Consider the following 25170-nt stretch of genomic DNA (forward strand, 5'->3'; position numbering starts at 1 on the left):
ATTTTCAGGTAGCAGAGAAGAAAGTTGCTGGATAAACTGTGTCAGGAGAGCTTTGAAGTCCTCCTGCCACCCTGAAGGGACCAGTAACAAACCTAGGAACAGCAGAAGGCTTTTCAAATCTAAATTTAATGTGAGAAAAATCCTAGTGTTCACAAATGGTTTATAAGTAGTGTCTGGAGTGCTGGCAATGCAAGCATAGATGAGGCTGGAGCAGGCTGGACACTAAATGGGACTGAGTGAGGAGCAAAAGGGGCAGTGTTGAGCCTTATTGGGGGGGGACTTTGACAAATATTATTAACTGCTATGTGAAAATACATTGTCTGGTTGTAAACGGCAGGGTGCAGCACTCTTGTGACCATAGGGCTATGGTAAAAATGGGGAAGAGTGGTTTGGACTTTACAGCTGAGTAGCTGGAAGGTTTGCTAGAAAAATAAGGTTACATTTCATTTTCTAGTGAATAAACAGAAAGCAGGAAAGTAATTGCCAAGCATGGTAAGATAAATTAGACCCACTGTTGCTATTGGAGGAGAGTGTTTTATTTAATTTGATGGATTTCATTCAGGAGTTAATGCTAGTGAGATCTCTGCAGGAGATAGCTGGAAAATGGAAGGAGAATATCAGTATAACATTATTAAGTTTCCAGTCCTCACAGTTGTAGAGAAGAATAAAGTCAATGTAGAAAGTATGAAACCCAAAAGCTAAATACCTGAAAAGAAGTATTAGTACTTGAAAACTGTTGTTTTAAAATAACATGTATCTAGTACAATCTCTTGGTGTTAAAGGATTTCTTTCAGGAAGTTTGGTTGCTTAGGGTTATCTACTGTGTGCTTAGCTGCTATTGCCATGGCTGATAAATGCAAATCAGTCTTTTGCTCTTTAGTTACTTTACACCTCTCAGACATGCTTATTTCTGGACAGATTCAGTATTTGTTAGAGACAGGCAGGATATTTATTGTTGGAGGATTTACAGGAGGAAAACCTGTCTCTTCCTCCTTAGTAAATTTACTGAGAGAACAAAACCACAGTACTGGTAAATTACATGCCAGACGTGACTGTTTAATCACTAACCCACTACTGTTCATTTGTGTAGACTGCTAATTTTTTGCTCTTCACACAGTGCTAATATATTCTCCACATTGTCAAAAAACCTCAAGCTGAGGCTCTCATCACCACCACCACATTGCAGGCTGTCTTGGAAGTGAGCTGTGTGGATGTACTCTCGAGGAGCCTAGAGAAGGATGCTATAGTTGTTTGCTTCAGGCTTTGGTAATTAAACGCAGGAGGAAACAGATTAAATTAATAAAATGTATTTAGAAATGAGTAGAGAATCCAATCAGCTGCATGTTTACTGCAGCTGAGTGAAAATTTTCATGTCTGCATGTAACAAACAATCTATCAAAAATGTTCATATTGGAAATGGCAGAGTCTGTACCTGAGGGGAGGATTATTTACTTCCTTGCCTCTTAACCTCTGAGTGCAGAAGTAACACATTTTATACAGATGTGTGTAGACTGTTGGATGTCTGATTGCTATTGGTAAAAGCTGACTAGCTATGAACCAGCCCCAGTTTGCAAGTTGAGTTTCTTAATTAGTATGGTGCTGGTCCTGGTCTAATAGCTCCTAAATTTGGTCTCAGTGCCACGGCACTGTAACTCTCCAGATCCCCAGAGAGGGATGTGTGCACTCTGCATGCAGAGCTCTCTCTGCCTGCCCATCCACTTCTGTTCTTAAATAATCTCTTACCAGTAAGGCTGAACATTTTTCTGCCTTTGCCTGTTGTCCTGTCACACATTCTGCTTTGATGCTGGACCCAGGCAGGCGGCTTGACATTTCCCTGCTGTGGATGGCTGCTGTTCCAGCAGGCTGCTTCACAGCTTCTTTGTACACCTGGATTAGTGATGGTTTGGGTAGGGTGTGGAGGAAGGAAATATTCTCTGCAGTGGGGTCAGGGAAGTATTTTATTTGAGGTACCGGTTGGGTCAGATCTTTTTTGGATGAAGGTGATAAGTTAACTGCAAGTGTGGGCTATGGGAATATCAGAGAGTGTGTAACTGGGGTGCAATTAACTTGTGTAGAGAGGCATATGCATATGAATATAGGGGAAAAAGATGGTTAAGCCTTTAGGAGATGGGAGGACAGACATTTTGCCTCTCAGCATCATCATCAGAGACAGACTCCTCCCATCTGCTGGGCTTGGTAGCATAAGTTAGTGAGCCTGTGGGAGGTGGCTGCATTGTCCCAAGGTGCTCCTTTTCCACAGAGCAGGCACATACACACACCACACACTCCTGCTGGTGCTGACCCAAGGACAGCAGCTACACAGCATATTTTGGTTTGTGTTGGTGTTTCTTGCACCCAACTTAAAAGAGAAGGGACTTGGCTGTCAGGCAGAAGGATTCCTTGCCTTCACTGGAAAGAATTCACCATCCTACAGATTTTGAGCAATAGGAAATAGCAAAGGACTGGAAAGCCCCTGGCAGCAGCAGTTACTGGCTGGTCAGGATACCCCAGCCATGCTTTCCTCTAATGATGGGCCCTATAATGCACCACAGATCCCGACTGTTTCGCTTCAGGTCTACCAGCTGGATCAGATGCTGCATCCACAGCTTCCCACCTGAGGAAAAAGTGGGACTGGTGGTGAGTTCTGTCTTTGTACCCTCACTTCTCCTTTCCTCACCTATCTCTTGGCTTCCTCTTGCTGTTTTCTTCTGCATAGACAATATAGGTTTCATTCATCCCGGCTGGAAGCCAGTTTGCACAAGGAGCTCCCCTCTACTTGTGGAAGTTCCTCTCCTCCTACCTCCTAAATAGCAAATTTGTTCCTGAGAGGAGGGGAATGCTGTCACAGCATCCTACAGAGACAGGGGTCACAAAATCCCATTTCTGTGGGTGCCCTTTCATGAGCTTTAATTATAGTCCCCAGCAAAAGTACTCTAATATGTGATTATAGAAGACTCCCCTATTATATCAAGTCCCAGTTAGTAGATACCCAAAGCTCTTCTATATGATTAGTGGTAAGCTGCATTACTGCAACTATTAAGTAAATAATACTGTTTCTATAAAGACTTTATTCACAAAAAGCTCAAGAAATAGGCATAAAATGTACAGAATCAGTAGGAAAATAAGAAATTTGCCATCTTTTTAATGTGTATTTATGCTTTTAAATGTGTCTTGTATAAGCATGTTTGTGCATGGTGTGGACTAAGATAATTATTTTCCACCTGCCATGTGTTACTAGTGCTTCTAGTCCAAACATGCAAAATAATCTTCTGTGGATTATTTTTCCTTTAGAATCTGTCACGTCTCTGGGTTTATAGCTGCAGACATTCAATAATATCACATAATTTGGTTGGCAATGGACTGCTTATCCTGGGAGAATTCCAGTTGGTTTAGCTTTATTTAACAATATTTCCTTTAATTTAGGAGACAGTAATTGAATTCTCAGCATTTTCACTGGCAGTCCTTGGTCCGGCTGGATGGTTCATGTGCCACCTTCCAAGCTATAGAAAGAAACAGAAAACATCCCTTCAAAATTAAGATCTGAAGGCTGCAATAAACTGTAATACTCCTAACTTGGACTCTCTTGAAAAGGAGAACACAGTGACGTGCAGGCCAGTTTAAAATAAAATGATTGAGCAATGAATTCAGGTTTTATGTAAGTCACATTGCTTCCATATGAAAAAAACAACAGAACAACACAAAACAAAACTCATATTCTCATATGGCTAACTAAAGTCCTAGCTCACAACCATCAGTTCTGTGGGAGAGGTCCTAAATCATAAACCTTGTGCAGATATTGTAGAACTGGACCCAGATATAAAATGGTGTAGTGGTTGCAACATAATGGTAAGTCTACTCTTCCACCATCTGCTGTAGTGGGACCAGGCTGCATGGACCAGTTTGAACCTGTCATCAGGTACTGTGGGAAAATAACAGAAGATTGGGCAGGAGGACTGTAAACATTCTCCACTGACTTGCAGCTGGGGTGTTGAAAAACACATATATCATACTAATTGCTGTTTGGCCTTGTGTGTTGGACAAGTGGAACATCTGTGTTTAGATAACATTGGCCTGTGACACACTTAGAGGAGCCCTACTGAACATGCCTGAGATTCCTGCCCTGCTGTGGGAGATCAAAGGACAGTGGTAAACTGTGTCTGTGTGAGTGAATCCCTGAAATAAAGGTGAGAACAGCAGGTTGATGATCCTGCAGCATGGACTGAGCTCCATGGTGCCTGCGTCCCTGCTTGTATGCCTCTGCCTGGGGGCTGCTTCAGGGATCCCCTGGTTGGGGGGGTAATGAAAATAAACTTATTCTCTGCATTTCATCCATGGTTCTGTGGTGGTTCCTGTACTCTGCCTGTGCTGGCTCACACAGGTACCACCGAAACTTTAAATCAAATAAATGGAAAAAAACAGAAAAAACATTTTCATAGTCCTTTCATTTATTGTAATCTCAGGCAAAATCTTGAAGTTTATCATTAAACTTTACGTGTGTTCTTTTGGGATGTTCCTGCACCCAGTCTTCTTTTCCATCAGAACAAATGTCTTCTGCAGGTTATGATTGTCATATACTTCAATTTATTTTCAATTTTTAATTAAAAATTTGTGACATTCGAGATGTTTTCCCACGGTTGTTATTTATAATGAATGCTATGATAAATACTTTGAAGTCTAGACTGTATCTGAAATAAATAAATGATACTTGTTATGCCATGTTACATGTGTTATAAAGGTTCTTCTAATGATTTCATGTCTGTCTTGCAAAAAAATTTTCATAATAATAAACCTTTTGTGATGCTTAATTATTAGTTGTAATGCTGAAATATTAGCAGAATATGATTTATAATCATACGTATTTGTAATGTCGGGCATCAAAACAGATTCTGAAAGTAGGGCTGTGAATGTGTGAAAGTGTACTTTCCTCCTGTATTTCTAAAGTATGATTTTCAAATAAACTGTGTTCTGTTCAGTGTTTTGATCACAACTGAAGTTTTCAGAATGACAATGGAGGCATCATGACTGTTTAAAGAAAGTAGTAGTGGTTTATTTCTTGCAAAAGAACTAGCTTTGTTACTGGATTGAACAGCCTGATCTGGAAGCCTAGTTACGTGTGTGGAAAGTTTCCCACAGATTTTGATGAGTTTTGGATAGGTGCCTACATTGCTGGTATCCAGAGAAAAATGCATGCCAGTAACTGAAGTGTAGTTGAGCAAGTACTCTGAAACTCTGCTCCTGTACACCGTGAGAGCACCCACCAAACTCAGTAAGGCTATTTTGCCAAACCTTTTGAAACATATGGTTTTGAACATTTCAGTGTGCCTGCTTCTCCCGCGTCTGATTTTGTCATCCTTCTCTCACCTGGTAATAACTAAATAAATCAGTAAGGTATGACATTTCAGTCGCTGTACTTGTATTGTGGTTTAAGCCCAGCTGGCAACCAAGCCCCACACAGCTACTCATTCACTCCCCAAGTCAGGATGGGAAGTGAATCAGAAGAGTGAAAGTGAGAAAACTCCTGGGTTGAGATAAAGACAGTTTAATAGGTAAAGCAAGAGCTGCATGTGCAAGCAAAGCAAAACAAGGAATTCATTCGCTACTTCCTATGGGCAGGCAGGTGTTCAGCCATCTCTGGGAAAGCAGGGCTCCATCATGTGTAACTGTCACTTGGGAAGACAAATGCCATCACTCTGAACATCGCACTCTTCCTTCTTCTTTCCCCAGGTTTATGTGCTGAGCATGACACCATATGGTATGGAATATCCCTTGGGTCAGTTGGGGTCAGCTGTCCCAGGTTTGTCCTTTCCAAACTCTTCATCCCTTGATGGTGGGGTGGGGTGAGAGGCAGGAAAGGCCTTGACTCTGCGTAAGCTAAGGGTGCTCCAGTTCTGTAAATTTAGTTCACTTGTTTTTACTCCAAGGCTCTAGTCTCTGATAGTCCACCCTTCAGTTCATCTTGCGTAACTCCTGGACTCCTGTGAGGAGCAAACCAATTTGGTGGAGAGACTAGCTAGCTTAATGGGTGCTATGAAGGTAGCCTTTAAACACACAAGCAAGGTCAGTCAAGTTTAATTGTTACTGAGCCAAGGCCTGCACCTAGGCATGGGTCACAACATGGTACATGGTACACATGCAGTTAAATGCTGAGGGCCTTATCAGTGTCGAATGTTGCATGCTTTCTCCTCACAACCTTCACAGAAAACCTCCTGCCTTCTTTTGCTCTCTGACACAGTTTTTTTTGCCCAAGAGAGGCATTTTCCAAATGTTTGTACTTCAGTGTAGAAATTCTAAAGCAAAATAAATTAAGCTCTGGGTTTCTTGTTTTCCATGTGCATGTCTTAGCCCTTGGGCCATGATGCTGTGATAGGTTTTAAGAAAGCATTTTTTGGACACTTGTCATTCTAATTCCTAAAGCATTTCAGACACTACAATGTGCTTTTACTTTAGCCATAGGTAGGTGGCATAGTCAATTCTGCAGGAATCTGAGGTTAAAAGTAAGAAAATAATACAAGTTACTGGGGTGAGATCTAATTCATCCAGCATGATGCTAATTTTCACAAATACAGCACAGTAGCTGTCAGAAATACCTTGCTTCTTAGAGCTAGTAAAGCCAGTCTCTTATTTTATAATGGTCCTAATACATGCTCCTCAGTTTTGTGCTACTTGTCTATGCAGAACACCATTTATTTCTGAGAAATCCACTACTATGGTGACAAATTAAATGTTTTGTTCACTGAGAGGCTAATGACATTAATCTAGAAGAGAAAGTGAGGGCATTTATCAAAGACTTTTTTTTTTTTACAGTGACAGATACTGACAAATACAATAATCAAGCTAACATCCATGGGGTTAGTTGAAGTGATTGTCAGGATAAGAACAAAATTACAGATTTGTAAGTGCAACCAAATAAACACCATATTTCCTAATGATATATATATATATTTTTTTTCCTTGAAGTCTTAATTGCTCTAAATTGCAGTGAGAAAGAGCAAATATTAATGTCACAGCCTGGCTACGCTGTTGGGATCACAGTACTAGCAATGAGACCCACAGTTCTGTAATGCTCAATTCCCAAGCCAGTGATGACTGAAATGCAGTTGTCATGTGGCAGGTGAACCTTCAGCCAAGGTTCTGATCACATCACAATCACTTCTGATATGCCTGCATCTTCTGTTGTTCTGTTCTATTCTATTCTCTATTCTAATTCCTATCCTGCCTTCCTCTATACCTTCCTCTAAGTCTCAGCACAGAAGCGCATGCTAGTTATCTCCTCCTCAGAGACAATTTTCCTGTACAAGACTATACAAGCTGTTGGTAATGCTACATTATTTTTGTGCATAGAGATGATTTTTTGTGTGCAAGAAGAGGTGCCTTTTCTGTTCACTGCCTTTTGTCTGATGTCAGTTAACTCAGGTGTCTGAGCTCTGAGGAGCAGCTCCAGGATACCAGGACACATGCTGCAGCCTATCTGAGTGGATCCTAATGGTTCAGTTTAATGACAGACAGACTTTTTCCTCAAGCAGTTATCTATGCTAACATCATTCATGAGGATTAATGATTACAGAGAGCAAAGATTTAAGGACAAATTAAATTTAATGGTGTCTAACTAACTTTGCTGTCAAACACACGTCTGAGCCTGAGGGACTCCATCTGCTGTTTGAATCTGACAGGGAGGTTGATCCCTACACAGGAGCTGTTCAGGGGCTCCAGTCCCATGCCAAGCACCTTGCAGCTGCTTTAGGTTAGCCTGGTAAATACTCAGACAGCACTGTGAGGGTTGAAAAGTCCCGAATATGCCAGAGAACTCACCCTCTCCTGCTTCAGTGTACTTATTATGTTTGGCTTTTGTTACTGGGATTACCACTGGTGCATCATGCAGACTCTGCTCTCGCTTGCCTCCTTCGTTTCATGGCAGATAGGCCTGTAGTGATTAAAGCAAGAATCTGAGACATCCCAAACATTTCCCCATCTCTACTGCAGGTTTAATATCCCTATCCCAGTGATAACCTCCTGACAGAGGAGGACCCATGTTCATCCTCATGTCTCTTCTCAACAGCTGGGATTGTTTAGCTTCAGTGAGAAAAATCTTGGGGGTAGGGTTGGGGGGATGGTGGTGTTTGGAGCGGGTGTTCTTGTCAATGTATATAAACACCTGAGAGAAGGGAGTAAGAAGACAGAGACAGAGTTTTTTCAGTGGCACTAAGCAACAGGGCCAGAGGCAATAGGCACAAACTGAAATACAGGAAATTCCACTCAAACATAAGAAAAAGCTTTCCTACTGTGAGGATGGCCAAACATTGAAACAGCTTGCTTAGAGACTGCGGGGTCTCCATCCTTGCAGATGCGCAAAACCTGACTAGACATAGACCTGAGCAATCTGCTCTAGTTGACCTTGCTTTGAGCAGAGAAGTTGGAGTAAACAAGCTCTAGAAGTTCCTTCCAGCCTCAGTGATTCTATGATTTTGTGAAATTTCCACTCATGAATGCAGAAAAGTACCATTTCTTCTATTTATTTTTCATCAGTTGGTATGTATCCATTCCCTATTCATTTATAGGTAAAATGTTCTTGCATAATGACTAGTGAGCTTTCAAATGCCTGCAGCTTTTATGTGTTCTCTTAACTGAGTGCATGAAGAGGTAAAAAACATATGGGCATAAATCTTAGCTGCTCAAAAAATGTTTCCAGTGGAGCACTGTACCATTTTGTTAGGATCTTGGTGAGAAATGGTGGCTCTATTCAGCACAGAGACTTGAGAAAGTAATTCCCAGAGTGCCATGTTCCTGCATTTGCTCTTTTATGACATTTGTTCATAATTTAAAGCATGAGACCCTATGCTTGTATTAAAAATTATCATATTGTTTGACCAAATAACAGATTACTTGTATCAGGATTTATTTGGGGCTTAGGCATTTTTTAGGCATGTGGGGGACTTGTGAGCAATAAACTGTGTTCCATATACCTGAATTACATGCTGAACTGTGTAGGACTTTGTTCAGTAAATGCAGGCATAGCTACAATTTTCAGGCACTTAAACCAAAGAAGAAATTTTACGTGAGAAATGGAATTCATATTTTCTCAGTGTGTTCCTGCTTCATCAACCTGAGTATTTTCAGTAGGCTCACCACTGGTATGTGAACACTTGGTGCATTTTAAGGGATACCCATGGGAGCTCAGTTCCTGTCAGTGCAGAGAGTTCCCTATTGGTTTGTAATGAGCAACAAAGCAGTTCAGACAACTGATCTATTGCATCAACAGGCATCAACAGAAACTGAAGCTGAAGTTGAAACCTGCCTTCAAGAGCCTATTTCAATAAAGTCTGAAAGCCATTTGTCTGTATTTTTAGCACTTACATTCTATGGTATGAGAGCTAGGGTTGCATAAGCAGGGCTTATAGCACCACATGACCTCCCTGGACATATCATTAAATAAAAATAAATAGAAAACTTCTCATTCCCTTCAGCAGAATCTGATCTAATGTGTCAGTTTCTAACAAAAGGACAAATATAAATGTTTACTCTTACAGGTTTAAATGTGATGATGCGCGGATTGACTCCACAACTCGTTAAAAGTTGTAAAGTAGGTATGCTTTTTATTCAGCGCTGAGATGCACGGGGATAATTCCTCAAAGTCATGCGTACCTCAGTGTTGTTTCCCTCTACATTTATTCTCTAAAGTTATATATATTCATAAGGTTGCATAACACGCCTATACATATTCATGTCCTATCCCCGCTTCGTATTATAATGAGCCAGAAGGTTCTCTGCGCCTGCGCAGTGCCCCCTCTGGTCATGGGCAGGGGTCTCAAGATGAAGTAAATGAGTCTTCCTCCTCTGGGTAAGGGTCTTCAAGATGAAGTAAATGAGTCTTCCTCTTCTTGCACTTTTCACCTTTTTTTAGTCTTTACGTGTGGCCTTAGAGTTTGGTCAGTGTCCCGGCCGTAAATCCTCTACTTCTCCCCTTTATCAGTAGAGTTTGATCAGTGTCCCAGCCGTAAATCCTCTGCTTCTCCCCTTTATCAGTAGATTCAGGCGTCTGCTTATTAACAGGACCGGAGGTCTCTGTTCTGCTTAGCAGGCATTTACAACAGATAGTCCTTTTGTTTAAACAAATTCCTCTAACCCCCCTGTACAACCCCCTGTACAACCCCCTTGTACAACCCCCCTGTACTACCTCCCTGTACAATGGTCAACCCTCTGTATCAGTGAAAGAGAAAAAATGTTTAGGTAGCAACCTACGTGATCTTGCAGCAAGCTCAACAGGAAGAAGGACCAAACGACATATGGGAATGGGCCAGTGTATTTGCTTTCGTGAAGTACTGCTCAGGAAAATGGAGGTGACTCTTTTCACATTTAACTCATGCCTTTAGTTGTGGATTAGTCTCACTATAGCTGTTGCAGCTTGTTCACACAAGCCAGTGGTGGTGGTTTAAGTTGGCTCCACTTTCTCTTTTGGGCTCACAAGCAGCCGGGAGTGTGGAAAGAACTATGGCCTCAAGAAAATGCAAAAAGAGTTCAATTTTTGACCTAATTAAGTGGTGTTGAAAAAACATTGCACAGGCAATGCACCAAGCAATCTTTTATGAGAAAAAACCCAGCCTGCTAAATGCCAGCAAACAGCAACAGCCTCTTTTTTTTTTTTTTTTTTTGTTCCTGGCACAGAACGTGCATCATCCCCAGATCAGGGCAGCAGTAATTTGGAGGCTTTGCCTTGCATGTTGAGTAATAAAATGTATCTATTTTCCTCCACCTTTGCAACACAGTTCTCTGGCTGCCACAGGCCTGCTCATCTTATGTAGTAGCCCAGTGTTTTGAGGAAAGTCTGTTGCAACTGACTTTTTATCTATAAACATCTGGCTCATATGCCCTGGCTGGTGAAATATTGCTATTTCTCAGAGGTGTGAGGATGTGAAAAACTGTTTTTCAGAGAAGAAACTCATAGCTAGCTGTTCATTTCTGAGATCTGGCAACGTCAAGTCCAGATACTGTGGAAGCTGACAAGACGCACACTGGTGAAATCATTTCTCTTGGAGCAAATGAATTATGTTGCTATTACTGTATTCCCACCTGTCGTGGTTTAAACCCAGTCAGGTAACTCGTTTGCTCACTTCCCCCCCCCTTTCTTGCCCTCCCCCTGCTCTCGGAGGGACGGAGAGGAGAATCGAAAAGAATGCAACTCCCACGGGTTGAGATAAGAACAGTTTAGTAACTAAGGTATAACACAAATCACTACTGCTACCACCAGTGATAATAATGATAAAGGAAATAACAAGGGAGAGAATACAACACCTCAGCACCAGCTGACCGATAACTCGCCCCCCCAAGCCCGACCAAGCTCCGACCGATACCTCCTCCAGCCCGGCAGTCTGCCAGCCCTCCCGGCTAACTCCCAGTTACCTCCTGGGCATGACGTGCTGTGGTATGGAATACCTCTTTGGTCAGTTTGGGTCAGGTGTCCTGTCTCTGCTTCCTCCTGGCTTCCCCTCCTCCCTGGCAGAGCATGAGGCTCACAAAGTCCTTGGCCAAACCAAAACATCGTTATCAGCTCTGTTCCCGAGCTGAAAGTCAAAACACTGCACTACACCAGCTACCAAGAAGGAGAAACATGACTGCTACTGCTGAACCCAGTACACCACCACAACGGGTCTTTACACCCCACCTTTGTCCCACACTGATGGTACCTGTGGCAGTTACAATAGCTGGGATTTAGTGATGGACAGGAGGCACAGTTGGGGCTGATCTCAGCCCTGCCTCCTCGGAGAAGGCAGAACAGTCCCAAAATAGCTTCTTGGGATACTGTGGAAACAAGTGGGCAAACCCAAGCAGGGGCTCCTGATTTCAGGCTCTCCAGAGGTACACAGCTGGAGCCCAGGGGATCGAGGGCAGGAGTACCCAATGGAATGCATTCCTATTTCAAACAAAGAATAAACGGAGTACACAGACCCACGGTCCCACGGAATTCCCCTGTCAATTATCCCCCCCCATCCCGGACCAGCCCAGCGCTCCACCTCTTGCGGCTCTATGCAGAGCTGGGCGTCGGGCCGGGACCTGCGCTCCACAGTCCCCTCAGCAGCCCAGACCACCCGCAAAGCCCCGGGGGCACTAGCGGGGCTCTGAGAGGCTCCTCAGGATCTCCCGGCCTGCAGCTCCCTGCTCCGCGCTGCGGCGAGTTCGGCGCTCCGGCGCGGTCAGGCCGCCCCATCCCCCGCCGAGCATCCCCAGCAGCAGCCAGCCCCAACCTCCAGACGCGCTTTCCCTTTAAGAGCACGCTCCCTCCCAGCCGCGCCCGCCTGGCGCTCCCGGCCCGCAGCCCTGCGGTAGCGGCAGCGCGGAGGAGTCGGCGCGCTCGCCGCCGCTATCATCACCGCCGCTGTCTCATCACCGCCGCTATCATCACCGCGGCCGTGGGCAGGCGCTCCTCGGCGCCAGAGGGGCAGAGCGGGGCGGCAGCATGTCCACTAAGGCGGAGCAGTGTGAGTGATGGGGCCGGGAGCGCGGCAAGGGCAGGGGCCTGTCCGAGGGGAGAGGGGGTCGGCCGGCCGTGGTTGCCTCCCGCCGATGGCGCTGACTGGCTGTCGGTCACCCCGGCGGTGCAGCGCTGCCCGGTCTCATCCCGCCTGATGTGGCGGCAGCGGAGCAGCGAGTGCAAGGGTAGGGTGGGCTGCCTCCGTTCTGGCTCTTTCTGCCTCTGCCGCCGCTGAGGGCTTGGTGGCGCCGGCCCGTGGAGCCACCCGCCCGTGGAGCATCTCGCCCTCCGGCCGCTGCCCGTGCGGCCCTTCAGGGCGGACCTCGTGTTGGTGCAGGAGCAGCTCCGGGGACCTGAGGGTAGAAATGAGGGATCGGGGGGTGAGGCTGCCGGCTTGGCCCTCCACCCCACGGCGGCAACCCTCCAGCCTGCCTTCTCAGCTGGTGCTGTGCCATGTCCCAAAGGATGTAGTCCCGCGAGAGACTGGAGATGACCTATCCATTGTCATCTTGCAGGCGGTCTTGCTGTGAGATAGGGAGAAGGGAGATGTGCTGTCAGGTGTGTTGTCATTCTTGCTGCGCTGTTCACCTTTTGGGTGAGTGTAGGCAGGGTGTTACTGTCTCACTGGCACACTGCCTGCCATAGCCCCCAGAGCCTCGCAGCAGGAGCCCGCCCCTGGTGCTGACAGGCCCTCCCCGGGGCCTAGCAGGCCGCCTCACAGCCACGGATGTTTCACCACTATGATGGCTAGATCTGATCCCAGCGAAAGCAGATGACATGGTGGTTGGAATGTCACCAGCTGGGCCATGCAAGTGCTCCCCACTGTGGCTGCTGCTGTCTACAACTGGTGTGTCTGCAAGACGCCTGGTGGGAGGCTTAAAGAAAAATACTAGGGTGGTCAAGCTTGTCACCTCTATCAGACACTTTCTCTCCCGATACAGCGTCATGGTTGTTAGCCAGGCAGTCTGTGACCAGTAGGTTGGATTGATCTTTGTCACAGTGACATAATACGATCTGACACCTTGCATGCTGTGACTTGCTGTCTCCTTCCTCCAGGTCACTGGGAAGGATCCTTGTATTTATATATGCCTGTGCTGAACTGATCTAAGGAAAAGGATACTTTCCTTTTTTTTCCTTTAGGGTTTACTGCTTATTTACAGGATGAATGATGTTGCTATTAAAATATTATGTGGATGCTAATTTATTGCTGTAGGGATACATTTCTGGCCTCATAAATAGAGACACAATGTTCTGACTGTGCAGCAGCTCTGAAGTACGTGGTGTTCGGATATGTACTGTTCTGTTCTTTCTGCCTTCCTCACCCCCCTCCTGAGTTCTGTAATTATTTCTTCCTTCTTGTGATATTTATACATTAATTATGCCTCTTTGACACTAGCATGTGGAAGAATTTCTGACACCTTTTGTCCCAACACTGCTTTTGGTATTTTCTTTCTTTTCTATTCTGCCTTCTCTTTTCCTCCATTCCCAATGTTTTTGGTCTGCTCCGTTGGAGCTTCTCTTTCATATTTTATCTTTGGCTGTTTTTTCTTTTCATCCCCTTGTACTGTTCAAGACAGTGCAGCTTGGCCTACTGTGTCCCCGCTGCTCTCTATTTTAAGACTTATTTGGGGTCTGGGTTCCAGATCTTTCAAACTCCTAATGTTCCTTTTCATGATGCTCCAGGTAGAGTATTTGGTTAATGGACATATCCTGTGTGTTATAACTTACTGAATGCATTTTGTTTACCAAGGCTGTTCCCCTGTCTGATTCTTACATCATTGCCAAATGTCTTTGTCTCTACATAACTTCAAGATTGCCTTACCTGCAATTCTTTACAAATGGTGATGGATTCCTACACAGATTATGTTGATATGCATACATCACTACCAGGCAAACCTTCAAATCCCAGCTGTTGCTGTTGTTGCTTCTGCCCTCATTGACTGACAGGCAAGAACCAGAATGTTTTGGGAAGAAGACAAGTCACAAGTCATAATGAATCTCAGTTTACCAAGAGCAGCAGCAAAACACTACGAATGAGGAAACAGACTGATCAGGACAGAAGAGGTGCTGGTCTAAACGTGAATCTTTGGCCACCCCACAGCTCTTTGGCAGGTTGTATGAACAACAGGTAAAATTGTGGCAGTCTGGGAAGTTGTCTCGAAGCCTCCCTTTTTTGTGACCCCATGCATCTTGTATCCCATACCAGCAGTATTGATGGTGACATCATTTAACTCATCATGTCGTGCCTGCGGTGTTCTATTGTAGTCAAAGAAAACTAGTTCTTTTTCACCTTAAATAGCAGTAAGTGATGTTTAGTTGTGGTAAGTAATGTCCTGGGAATGCCTAGTGCCCACTCTGTTCTTCAGGATGGTGGGACAGCCAAGACCATCTTTAAAGACTCCTAATGGTTTCAACTCTAGATTTTTACAAGGGGCTAGTGAGTTTAGTTAGATTCGTGTAGATCCTAGAGAGATAACCCAGCAAAGTATCCTGGAATAACTTTTTTCTCATCTTCTACTATATTATTTTTTTAATATGATGACCCTATGACAATGGCTAAGTACTTCCATGGAGGGACATGTGTTTTTGAAGTGTACCTCTGGGTGCTCAGAATATTGGATCATTCACACATTTATGTATCTTGAAAGTTGGCAAAGTTTTGCTCTGGGGCTTTTCTTCAGAAGGTTTTGGGAGGCTGTGCTGAAATTCTAAGTGTTCTGGGAAACAGAACTGAGAGGTGAGGTTAAAACCTTTAGCCTAAAGCTAATGTTAATATGTAGGCATTATAAATAAATTTTCTTGGATTTTGGTATTTTGTCTGATACAATTGCCTGTTAATGCTGATTAATAGAAATAAATACATTTGCCTCTTTATTAAAAAAAAAAGATTCTAGATACTGTATATACATTCTTGAAACTAAGTACCTGTAGAAAGGCAGATAGTTCTCTGAAATACATCTAGAACTGAATTCTGAAATCATTTCTTGCATTTTGTTAATCCAGTTCATTTATGGATATCTGACAGCAACCCATGGTAGCCACAGTAAACTATGCATTTTGCTATGAGTTGTTCTTTGTCAGGGACTGTGACATTGTGGTCTGTTTTCTTTGCAAATATGCCTGGGTTCATACATCTTTTTTTCCCTAGCAAGAGAAAATAGCACAAAATACATTTATGAAGTAAATCCTTTCTTAATCTAACCTAATCTAGATCAGTTTTTTTAGGGGTCTTCATGACAATTAAAAGAAGTGTCTATCAATCTGGTAAATTGACCTGCAAATCAGGATCTAAAACTGAGAAACGGGGCAGAATGAATGAGACGTGGGATAAGGAGGGGAAAGCAGGTCTTGGACTACTCAAATAAACTTTCGTAATGTGGAGTGAAACACATCATGAGCCAGTGTTACTACCCCACTGGTTCTGGGGGTGTCTACGCTAGCTGTAGCTGGTCTCACAGAGACAGGGATAACCTCCTGCCACAGTGCTGTTTATGCACCACAGGCTCATGTGGTGTCCTGAAAGGCTCTGATCCTGCTCCTAGCTATACTGAGGTGATCTGAGTCCCTGTGAAAAAACTTCTATTTTCAGTTGTTTGGGGGGGTGGGGAATAGTGATTGATTTTAATTATCCATTAAGGTCACCTTAAAATAGATTTGTAAAGTGAAACACTTAAAAGTGAGGAAATACAAGTTGCTTATGCATCGTTTATTCCTTTTGCATATGCATTATGACAATCTCTCTAATTGCATTTTTACTTGCTGTTTTCCCATAGATCCCAGCCTATCTATACAGTCGCACAGTGTGCTTTGTCTCTGTCATGAAGCAGGATGATACTGTGAGGGAGACTTTTGTCTGTAGAAGCTTCACTTGTGACAGAAACTGGGGGGGGGACAGGAGGTACACTTGGAAACAGGAGAAAGGATGATCATGATGAGGGCAGTTGGGTGCTGGAAGACAGTTTGTTGTCAAGCAGTTCAAGCAGACTTTATTCTTCATTTGGTGATTATTTAAATCTTCCTCACTGTATGGGTTACTGACTTGAAATTGTCAAACCTTGTTTGTTTTGTGAGTGAGCACTCGCAGATGCTTTTGTTTCCTGGATGTGAAAGTTCAGTACATGCTGCTATCTATACTGGGAAAATGGCCCTCAGTGTCTTGAGTTGAGCCTCCAACAGCAGTAGCAGACACTTCACTCTTGGTGTCTGTCCTTCAGTCTTTTTCTGTGATATGCATATAATGTCACCCCTTCTCATTTAACTGTCAGTGGTGCAGAAATGAATCGGAATGCTCATGAGATGTTGAGGTACAGCAGCAGGAGGGGCATAGCCGTGTCTCTCAGGAAGTTAGTGCCCTTCTGTTCAGCAGAGGGCTTAATGATATTCCTTCTTTAATGAATGCTATTTGGCAATGAGAATAAAACAAAGTATTGACTAATGGCTCATTTAGGAAGCACAATTTATCTATCACACTGAAGGAGCCCTGTAGGGGAAGAAGGATATATCTTGGTGTAGGGAAGGACTCATAATCCATATGCTCAAGGACCAGAGTAATTTGGAAATATGTCGCCTTTTAACTGCCTATTAAACAGTCTTGGTGTACTTTTAGTATAATTAGGTTCTCTGCTTTCACTGGGGCTGTGTCTGAACAGGGTGATGCTATGAGCAGCTGCTGAGCTGGTGCAGTCTCTGCCACAGCCAGTACACTCTGTTTCTCAACAGATTAGTCTGAGTAGAGCAAAAAAAAGAGGTGACTGTGCTAAGATGTCTCTGTGTAAGACTGTGTTGAGCCATGTAGACAATCTAAGGCATTGCAGCTATGGTGGGTAGTCCCTTTTGTCTTGTAGTGAACAATGATCTCTATTAGAAAGTAAGCCCACTATTATTTTTAAAACAGCACAAAATAGTTTTAGTAAAGGTGTAGAGCTCCTACTGCTCTTTGGAATCCCCTCACCTGCTTGATCAGACTTCCTAAGAAACTAAAATAAACAGCACAGATCTTTTAATAACCTTAGTTAATCGCAAAAAGTAAATGCATGGCCTGAAGTAAATCACATAAGCTCTCTCTGTCTCAGCATATGTCCCTGCTTTGGCTGTAGAAATATTTATCTGTCTCACATGAACCTTCTGTGATCCAATGACTCATTCATTGTAAATGAATCTTGAGATGGAAGAAGTGCATTTTTTTGTTGTTTACCTTTTTTTATTTTTTATTTTTTATTTAAAATTTCTATCACTAATACAGATGCAGGCATTCACTTCCATGCTTTCCCCTTGGCACACTTGCATTAGCGTGTTCAATTTATTCAGTCAAAACAGAAGGACCAGGGGGAGACTTTTCTGGTTTTCACAGTTTAATCCTTAAATTAAAAAAAAAAAAAAAGGAAAATCAACTGTAGTAGGAACAGATGAGATTCTGTCAGTCAGCAAAAAGACTAAATGAAAGTTTCTGTGTTTGTTTTTTGTCTTTTATGTAGTTGCTTCCAAAATTCGATACCTTCAGGAATACCACAACCGGGTCCTCCACAACATTTACCCTGTGCCCTCTGGAACTGACATTGCAAATACTCTGAAATACTTTTCTCAGACGTTATTGAGGTAAGTTTTAACTAATGCTCTTGAAGAATAAAGAGCTAAAGAATTGTAGGGGTGTATTGATTGACTTTTAATTTGTTGCAAGATTTAATAGGTCAATGCTCAGCAAAAGAGAGTCAGAGCATAATTTAAGAAAAGAATGCTATGAATTAATTTCTTCAATGGCTGTTGCCCAATTTGCCCAGTTGAGCTGCTTACTGAGTGGCTGATTCTAAAATAAACTTGGTTGATTACACATTTGCTTGGCCCTTCTAAGACTTAGCTGAATGCACGGAAGTGCTGAACTTGTGAAGAAAGGAATTTGTGACTTAAAAAGTTTTAGATGTGTTATACTCATGATTTCCTTAACAGTCCTGGTACCTCAGGATCCTAGAGCAATGCCAGATGAGCAAAACTAGCTTCTTACTGTGCTGTAATTCAGCTGGCTGTCAGGCTTGGGTTCTGGTTCAGTCCCTCATAACAGTACAAAGAGACACAAAGCTTTTATACAGGTCTGGAGTTGCATGGCAAAACCAGGTCAGGATTGTTCTGACCTGGGGTTTTGATTTAGTCCAATATTTCATAATAGTATCTAGTACTAAGTACCATACGATTACAGAACATATTTTGAATAGGAAATACTACCTCTTGTCTTGCTAAAAGGATGTGAAAAATTGAGAGACTTAATTAGGAATGACATACATTCCATGGTGCTACCTAGTGGAGTCATACTTTCAAATTGTTTTTAAAATAGCTTTTGACAGCGAGGAGGTGATTTTTGTCTGTGCAGGTTTTGGCTGGTTTTCACATCCAGAAAAAAGCAGTTAAAGATGCATTCCTGTGCATTGCTTCCTGATTTATACTGGAAAGTTTGCCCCTTTTGTCAGAAGCTAGTTTGGAAATACAACAATTAACCCATGTATTTGTACACCCTATAATGCATGCAAGTTGAGAAGCAAGAATTTAAACTTGCAAGAATAACCATTGCTCATTCTAACATTCATTTGAAAGCACATGGGGTATATAAAAATTCTTGACCCTCTTTATATGAATGTAAGATACATGGACAAAAATACTCATTATTAATGGAACGCCTGTTCACTGCAAACAGGTAGTTTCCTGTTTACTTTTGAAAATTCCAAGTGCAGAAGTGTTTAAGCACTGTGAAATTGGTTTCCGTCAACCAGTAGGGCTTTTATTTTTTTAAGATGAATAAATTAAATTTTGTCTCATTATATTGCAGCAGTGGGAAAAAATTGTTCTAAGAGTCACTGAAGTTACCTCTAAAATGTGGCTCTGTTCCCACATCAGGCTGTTTTGATGCGTTATTTGCACAACATAAGCATTAGGTAAGGTTCTATATAACAAAATACCATCTGCTTAAATGCTGTGGGCCTTTAAGCAAGAAAGTTGAACTTGACATTTTCTCCCTTAGCTGTAACTACCAAGTGCCATAATGAGATCTTTTTCTTCTTGGGCAGAAGTATGTTGACAGCATGGATTTAGAGTCTGCTGCTTAAAGAAAGTGTTTTTATACCACTGTCGTGGTTTAAACCCAGTCAGGTAACTTGTTCACTCACTCCCAGTGAGTGGTGCTGAGCTGACAACAATCGAGGTCCGTGTCCGTCTCGTCCCCCGTCCCCCCCCCCCCGCACCGGGGCTCTCCCCTTCCCCGCTCCCGGAGGAACGGGGAGGAGGATCGAGAGAGTGCAACTCCTACGGGTTGAGACAAGAACAGTCCAGCAACAAAGCACCACCGCTACTATCAGCTAAAACAATGATAAGGGAAAATAACAAGGGAAGAGAATACGATACCACCGGCCAAGAAGACGAGTTCCACCCGGAAGCCCCTGTCCTTCCGGGTAACTCCCAGTCACCCCCCACCCCGGGCATGACGTGCTGTGGTATGGAATACCTCCCTGGCTAGCCTGAGTCAGGCGACCCATCTCTGCTTCCTCCCAGCTTCCCCTCCTCCCTGGCAGAGCATGAGCCTCACAAAGTCCTTGGTCAGGGTAAACATCACTTAGCAACAACCGAAAACATCGGCTTCACCAACACTGTTCTCAAGCTAGAAGTCAAAACACAGCACTGCACCAGTTAACACAAAGGAAAAACATGACTGCTACTGCTGAACCCAGGACATTATCCACCCCTTATTCCATACCATTCACGTCGTGCTCAGATCCCACATTTTCAATACACCATCGCTCTCCCACATATATACATCCATATACATACAGACCAAGAGGAAAAGATCATTTTCTTAGTGCATGGACCAATCCCTATAATGCTGCCGAGTCCATTCGGTCCATGATGTTCAAAGTTCATTCTCTGTTGGGATGATGGCTGGAGGGAAGTCAGGGCCAGTCGCTGGTGACCTGGAGACATCTAGTTGATGGGCTATAAAAGCATTACACAGCAGGCAACAGCATACAATTGAGTTCACTGGCTGTTTTCCCCTAAAATCAAATCCCCTTGAGGTATACATCGGACTTCCCCATCTTCCCGCATTACCCACCAAGTATATCCAGGTCCCTGAGCAAAAGCAATCCCACGAGTGGGTTTGCCTTTACCTGAAGCAGGAATAACCCAGACTGTCTTCCCCAGCAAATTCTTCATATGCACCACGGGAACTTTGTCCCCCTCTACAATATGTAAAAGTTCTGACTGGGCTGGGCCGGCCCTGTTGGCAGATCCTCTGGTGTTGACCAACCAGGTGGCCTTTGGTAAATGTGTATCCCAATGCTTGAAAGCTCCCCCACCCATTGCTCTCAGTGTAGTTTTTAACAGCCCATTGTAGCGTTCGATTTTCCCAGAGGCTGGTGCATGGTATGGGATGTGATATACCCACTCAATGCCATGCTCTTTGGCCCAAATATCTATAAGGTTATTCCGGAAATGAGTCCCATTGTCTGACTCACTTCTCTCTGGGGTGCCGTGCCACCACAAAATCTGTTTCTCAAGGCCCGGGCAGTGGCATGGGGCACAGCGTATGTTTCCAGCCACCCGGTGGTTGCTTCCACCATGGTAAGCACATGGCGCTTGCTTGGCGGGTTGGTGGCAGTGTGATATAGTCAATCTGCCAGGCCTCCCCATATTTATACTTCAACCATCGTCCTCCATACCAAAGAGGCTTTAACCGCTTGGCTTGTTTAATTGCAGCACATGTTTCACACTCATGAATAACCTGGGCAATAGTGTCCATTGTTAAGTCCACCCCTCGGTCACGGGCCCATCTGTATGTTGCATCTCTGCCCTGATGGCCTAAAGTGTCATGGGCCCACCGGGCCAAAAATAATTCACCTTTATGTTGCCAATCTAAGTCCATCTGAGCCACTTCAATCTTAGCCGCTTTATCCACTTGTTGGTTGTTCTGGTGTTCCTCAGTGGCCCGACTCTTGGGTACATGGGCATCTACATGACGTACCTTCACCACCAGGTTCTGCACCCTGGCAGCAATATCTTTCCACAGTGCAGCAGCCCAGATGGGTTTACCTCTGCGTTGCCAGTTGCTCTGCTTCCATTGCTTCAACCACCCCCACAGGGCATTTGCCACCATCCATGAGTCAGTATAGAGATAAAGTACTGGCCACTTTTCTCGTTCAGCAATGTCCAGGGCCAGCTGGATGGCTTTCACCTCGGCAAATTGACTCGATTCACCCTCTCCTTCAGCAGTTTCTGCAACTTGTCGTCCAGGACTCCATACAGCTGCCTTCCATCTCCGATGCTTTCCCACAATACGGCAAGAGCCATCAGTACGTTTAATTTGCTCAAAGGCTTGTTGCTGCTCAGGGCCCCATTTAAAATCATTCTTCTTCCGGGTCACATGATAGAGAGGGCTTACAATCGAACTGTAATTTGGGATGTGCATTCTCCAGAACCCCACTGCACCCAAGAAAGCTTGCGTTTCTTTCTTATTAGTTGGTGGAGACATTGCTGTTATCTTGTTGATCACATCTGTGGGGATCTGTCTACGTCCATCTTGCCATTTTATTCCCAAAAATTGAATCTCCTGTGCAGGTCCCTTGACCTTACTCCGTTTTATGGCAAAACCGGCTTTCAGCAGGATTTGGATTATTTTCCTCCCTTTCTCAAAGACTTTTTCCGCTGTATCGCCCCACACAATAATGTCATCAATGTATTGCAGGTGTTCTGGAGCTTGCCCGTGTTCCAGTGCAGTCTGGATCAGTCCATGGCAAATGGTAGGGCTGTGTTTCCACCCCTGGGGCAGTCGGTTCCAAGTGAACTGGACACCCCTCCAAGTAAAAGCAAACTGTGGCCTGCACTCTGCTGCCAAAGGAATGGAGAAAAATGCATTGGCAATATCAATCGTGGCATACCACTTGGCTGCCTTTGACTCTAGTTCATACTGAAGTTCTAGCATGTCCGGTACGGCAGCACTCAATGGTGGTGTGACTTCATTCAGGCCACGATAGTCTACTGTTAGTCTCCATTCTCCATTAGACTTTCGCACTGGCCATATGGGGCTATTGAAGGGTGAGCGGGTCCTGCTGATCACCCCCTGACTCTCCAGTCTACGGATCAGCTGATGGATGGGAATCAGGGAATCTCGGTTGGTGCGATATTGCCGCCGGTGCACTGTTGTGGTCGCAATTGGCACTTGTTGTTCTTCAACTTTCAGCAACCCCACAGCAGAGGGATCTTCTGAGAGACCAGGCAAGGTGGACAGCTGCTCAATTTCCTCAGTCTCCAAAGCAGCAATACCAAAAGCCCACCGGTACCCTTTTGGGTCTTTGAAGTACCCTCTCTTGAGGTAGTCTATGCCGAGAATGCATGGAGCCTCTGGACCAGTCACAATAGGGTGCTTTTGCCATTCCCTCCCAGTCAGGCTGATTTCAGCCTCCAGCACAGTCAACTCTTGGGATCCTCCTGTTACTCCAGAAATATAGATGGGTTCCACCCCTTGACAGCTTGATGGCATCAGGGTACACTGTGCACCGGTATCTACTAGAGCCTTATACTTCTGTGGGACTGATGTGCCAGGCCATCTGATCCAGAGTCCAGTAAATCCGATTGTCCCCTACGTCCACCTGGCTGGAGGCAGGGCCCCTCTAATGGTCGTCACAGCATTGGACACTTAAGTCGTGTTGAAAGGGATTATTCTTCATTATCACAGGAGCTGGAGTAAAATCAGCTCTTCCACTCCATCTGGGAAACTGCTCACCAGAGACTGAAGCCGTAGCTCTCATGGGACGATCAGTCTTGGCCCTTGCTCCCCTCTTCAGTTCACTCACCTGTTCCTCCAAAGCTGAAGTAGGTTTTCCATCCCACTTTGTCATGTCTTCTCCGTGATCCAGCAGGTAAAACCATAGGGTACCCCGTGGCGTATACCTTCTGTATCTCCTCTCTTGAACAATAGGACGAATTTTGTTAATAGCTGAGACGTGTGTTGGTACATGTGAGGAGCTGGATAAATCAGATACATCGTCCCTCAATTTGTCGAGGTCCTGGGACAGTTTTTTCACAGCTGAGATGATGGAAGGAGTGAGATTGTCTTCGAACTCTCGGAGTTTATGAACCATTTCATCCACTGTTAGTGGTACTATGTCATTCCAGGTCACTGTTGCCAATGAATGGGCATATGATGACAATGCATTCCGTGTAAGTTTTCGCCACATGGGTCGTGTACATTCAACTTCATCTGGATCTATAGGTGTATCCCCGTTATTCGGCTTGATGTGATAGAACATCTCTACGATGGCCGATTCCCTCAGAGACTGGATGCCTTTGTCTATAGTAGTCCACTTGGCCGAACGACTCGTAACATCGTCCTTGTATGGAAACCTTTCTTTCACAGCTGCCAAGAGCCTCCTCCAAAGGCTGAGGGACTTTTTCTCTCTTGCAATTGCTTTGTCAATTCCCCCTTCTCTAGCAAGTGATCCCAGCTGCTTGGCTTCTGTACCTTCTAGTTCGTGACCATCGGCCCCATTGTCCCAGCATCGGAGTAACCAGGTGATGATGTGCTCCCCTGGTTGACGGGTAAAATCTTTTCGCATATTCCGCAGCTCGGTTGAGGTCCGAGGTCAAGAAGTTACCTCTTCTTCTTCTTCTTCGTCATGTGATGATGACTCCTGATCAGATTCTGGGCCGGGTGGTGAATTCATTGGTTCTTCATCTCGCTTCACCCTTTTTGCCTCCTTTTTGCTTGTTCTCTTGCCTACAGGGGCAACTGATATTGGTACGAATTGGTCCTCTGGTTTGGCTGCAGTGATTATCACTGTGGCTTGAGTAGCGACTGTACTTGTTGCTGGGGGTGGTGTAGCTACCGTGCTTGGAGCTGGGGTAACCGCGCTGTCTGTTGCAGTTGAAGTTCGAGCAGCTGCTGTACTTGCCACTGGGGTAGCTGCGCAGTTCATTGCAGCCAAAGTTTGAGTAGCGATTGTCACTTTGCCCTCAAATCCGCCGACATTCTTTTCCTTTTGAAGGTGCTGGATAGTGTTGAACAAGGCCCTGTAAGCATAGGCCAAGCCCCAGCACGTTGCCGTGATTTGTCCATCTCTGGTATGGCCAGAATGACCACACACCTCATTTAAGTGTTTTACTAATTCTTCTGGATTTTGCAGTTGTTCGGTAGTGAAATTCCAAAGTACTGGAGGGGCCCACTGACCTAGATACTTGCCCATACTATCCCACACACCCTGCCACTCATGGCTGTCCAGCCTCAGGGAAAATCTCTCGGTCCTCCTACATCGTCGTTTGACCCCAGACAAGACCCAAACCTGACTCTGCTTAACTCTTGAAATCAGTAGTGGGCAAAACACACTCTGTATGCGTGTTAGCATGGTGATTCCCATCACCATCAGCAAACAAGTCTCAACAGCATTAAAAGGCCATTCAAAAAATTCAAAACTCTCAAATGTAAATGGTCTGGGGGGACGACTAGGAGGGTAAAAGGATGTCTCCTTCACAGGTTGAGCACCTGAGAAGGAGAAAAAAGATGTGTAATTGCTAAGCACCTCCATCATATACCTCCCAAAGTATAAAGGTGGTGACCACACTGGGAACATAAGCCAGATCAGTTTCATGATCAATGATTCTATTGTATTACAAGTCATTACCATAAAGTACAATGGGATAAAAACCTTAGCCCAAGCCCCACACTTGAAAAACACTAA

At 44.4% G+C, this 25170-nt stretch overlaps 1 protein-coding gene across 11 annotated transcripts in view; it reads left to right on the forward strand.

Moving 5' to 3' along the window:
- The first annotated feature begins 12385 nt into the window (after nucleotides 1-12385).
- Nucleotides 12386-25170, forward strand: part of UNC79 (unc-79 homolog, NALCN channel complex subunit) — a 119826-nt gene continuing 107041 nt past the window's right edge. For 10 of the 11 annotated variants that reach the window (XR_009745173.1, XM_061463853.1, XM_061463855.1 and 7 more), the window contains exons 1-2: nucleotides 12386-12470; nucleotides 17938-18058. Coding sequence is in view for 9 of the 11 variants with exons in the window: in XM_061463853.1 (XP_061319837.1) it covers nucleotides 12449-12470; nucleotides 17938-18058 (143 nt within the window). In the remaining 2 variants the exon portion in view is untranslated. Of the gene's footprint in view, nucleotides 12471-13419; nucleotides 14592-17937; nucleotides 18059-25170 lie in introns of those variants that run through there. The other variant, XM_061463861.1, reaches the window with a different exon arrangement.

Source organism: Pezoporus flaviventris, unplaced genomic scaffold, assembly GCF_033815535.1.
Source record: "Pezoporus flaviventris isolate CSIRO_AGI_PZ_B2104156 unplaced genomic scaffold, CSIRO_AGI_Pfla_v1 ptg000036l, whole genome shotgun sequence".
Lineage (NCBI taxonomy): Eukaryota > Metazoa > Chordata > Aves > Psittaciformes > Psittacidae > Pezoporus > Pezoporus flaviventris.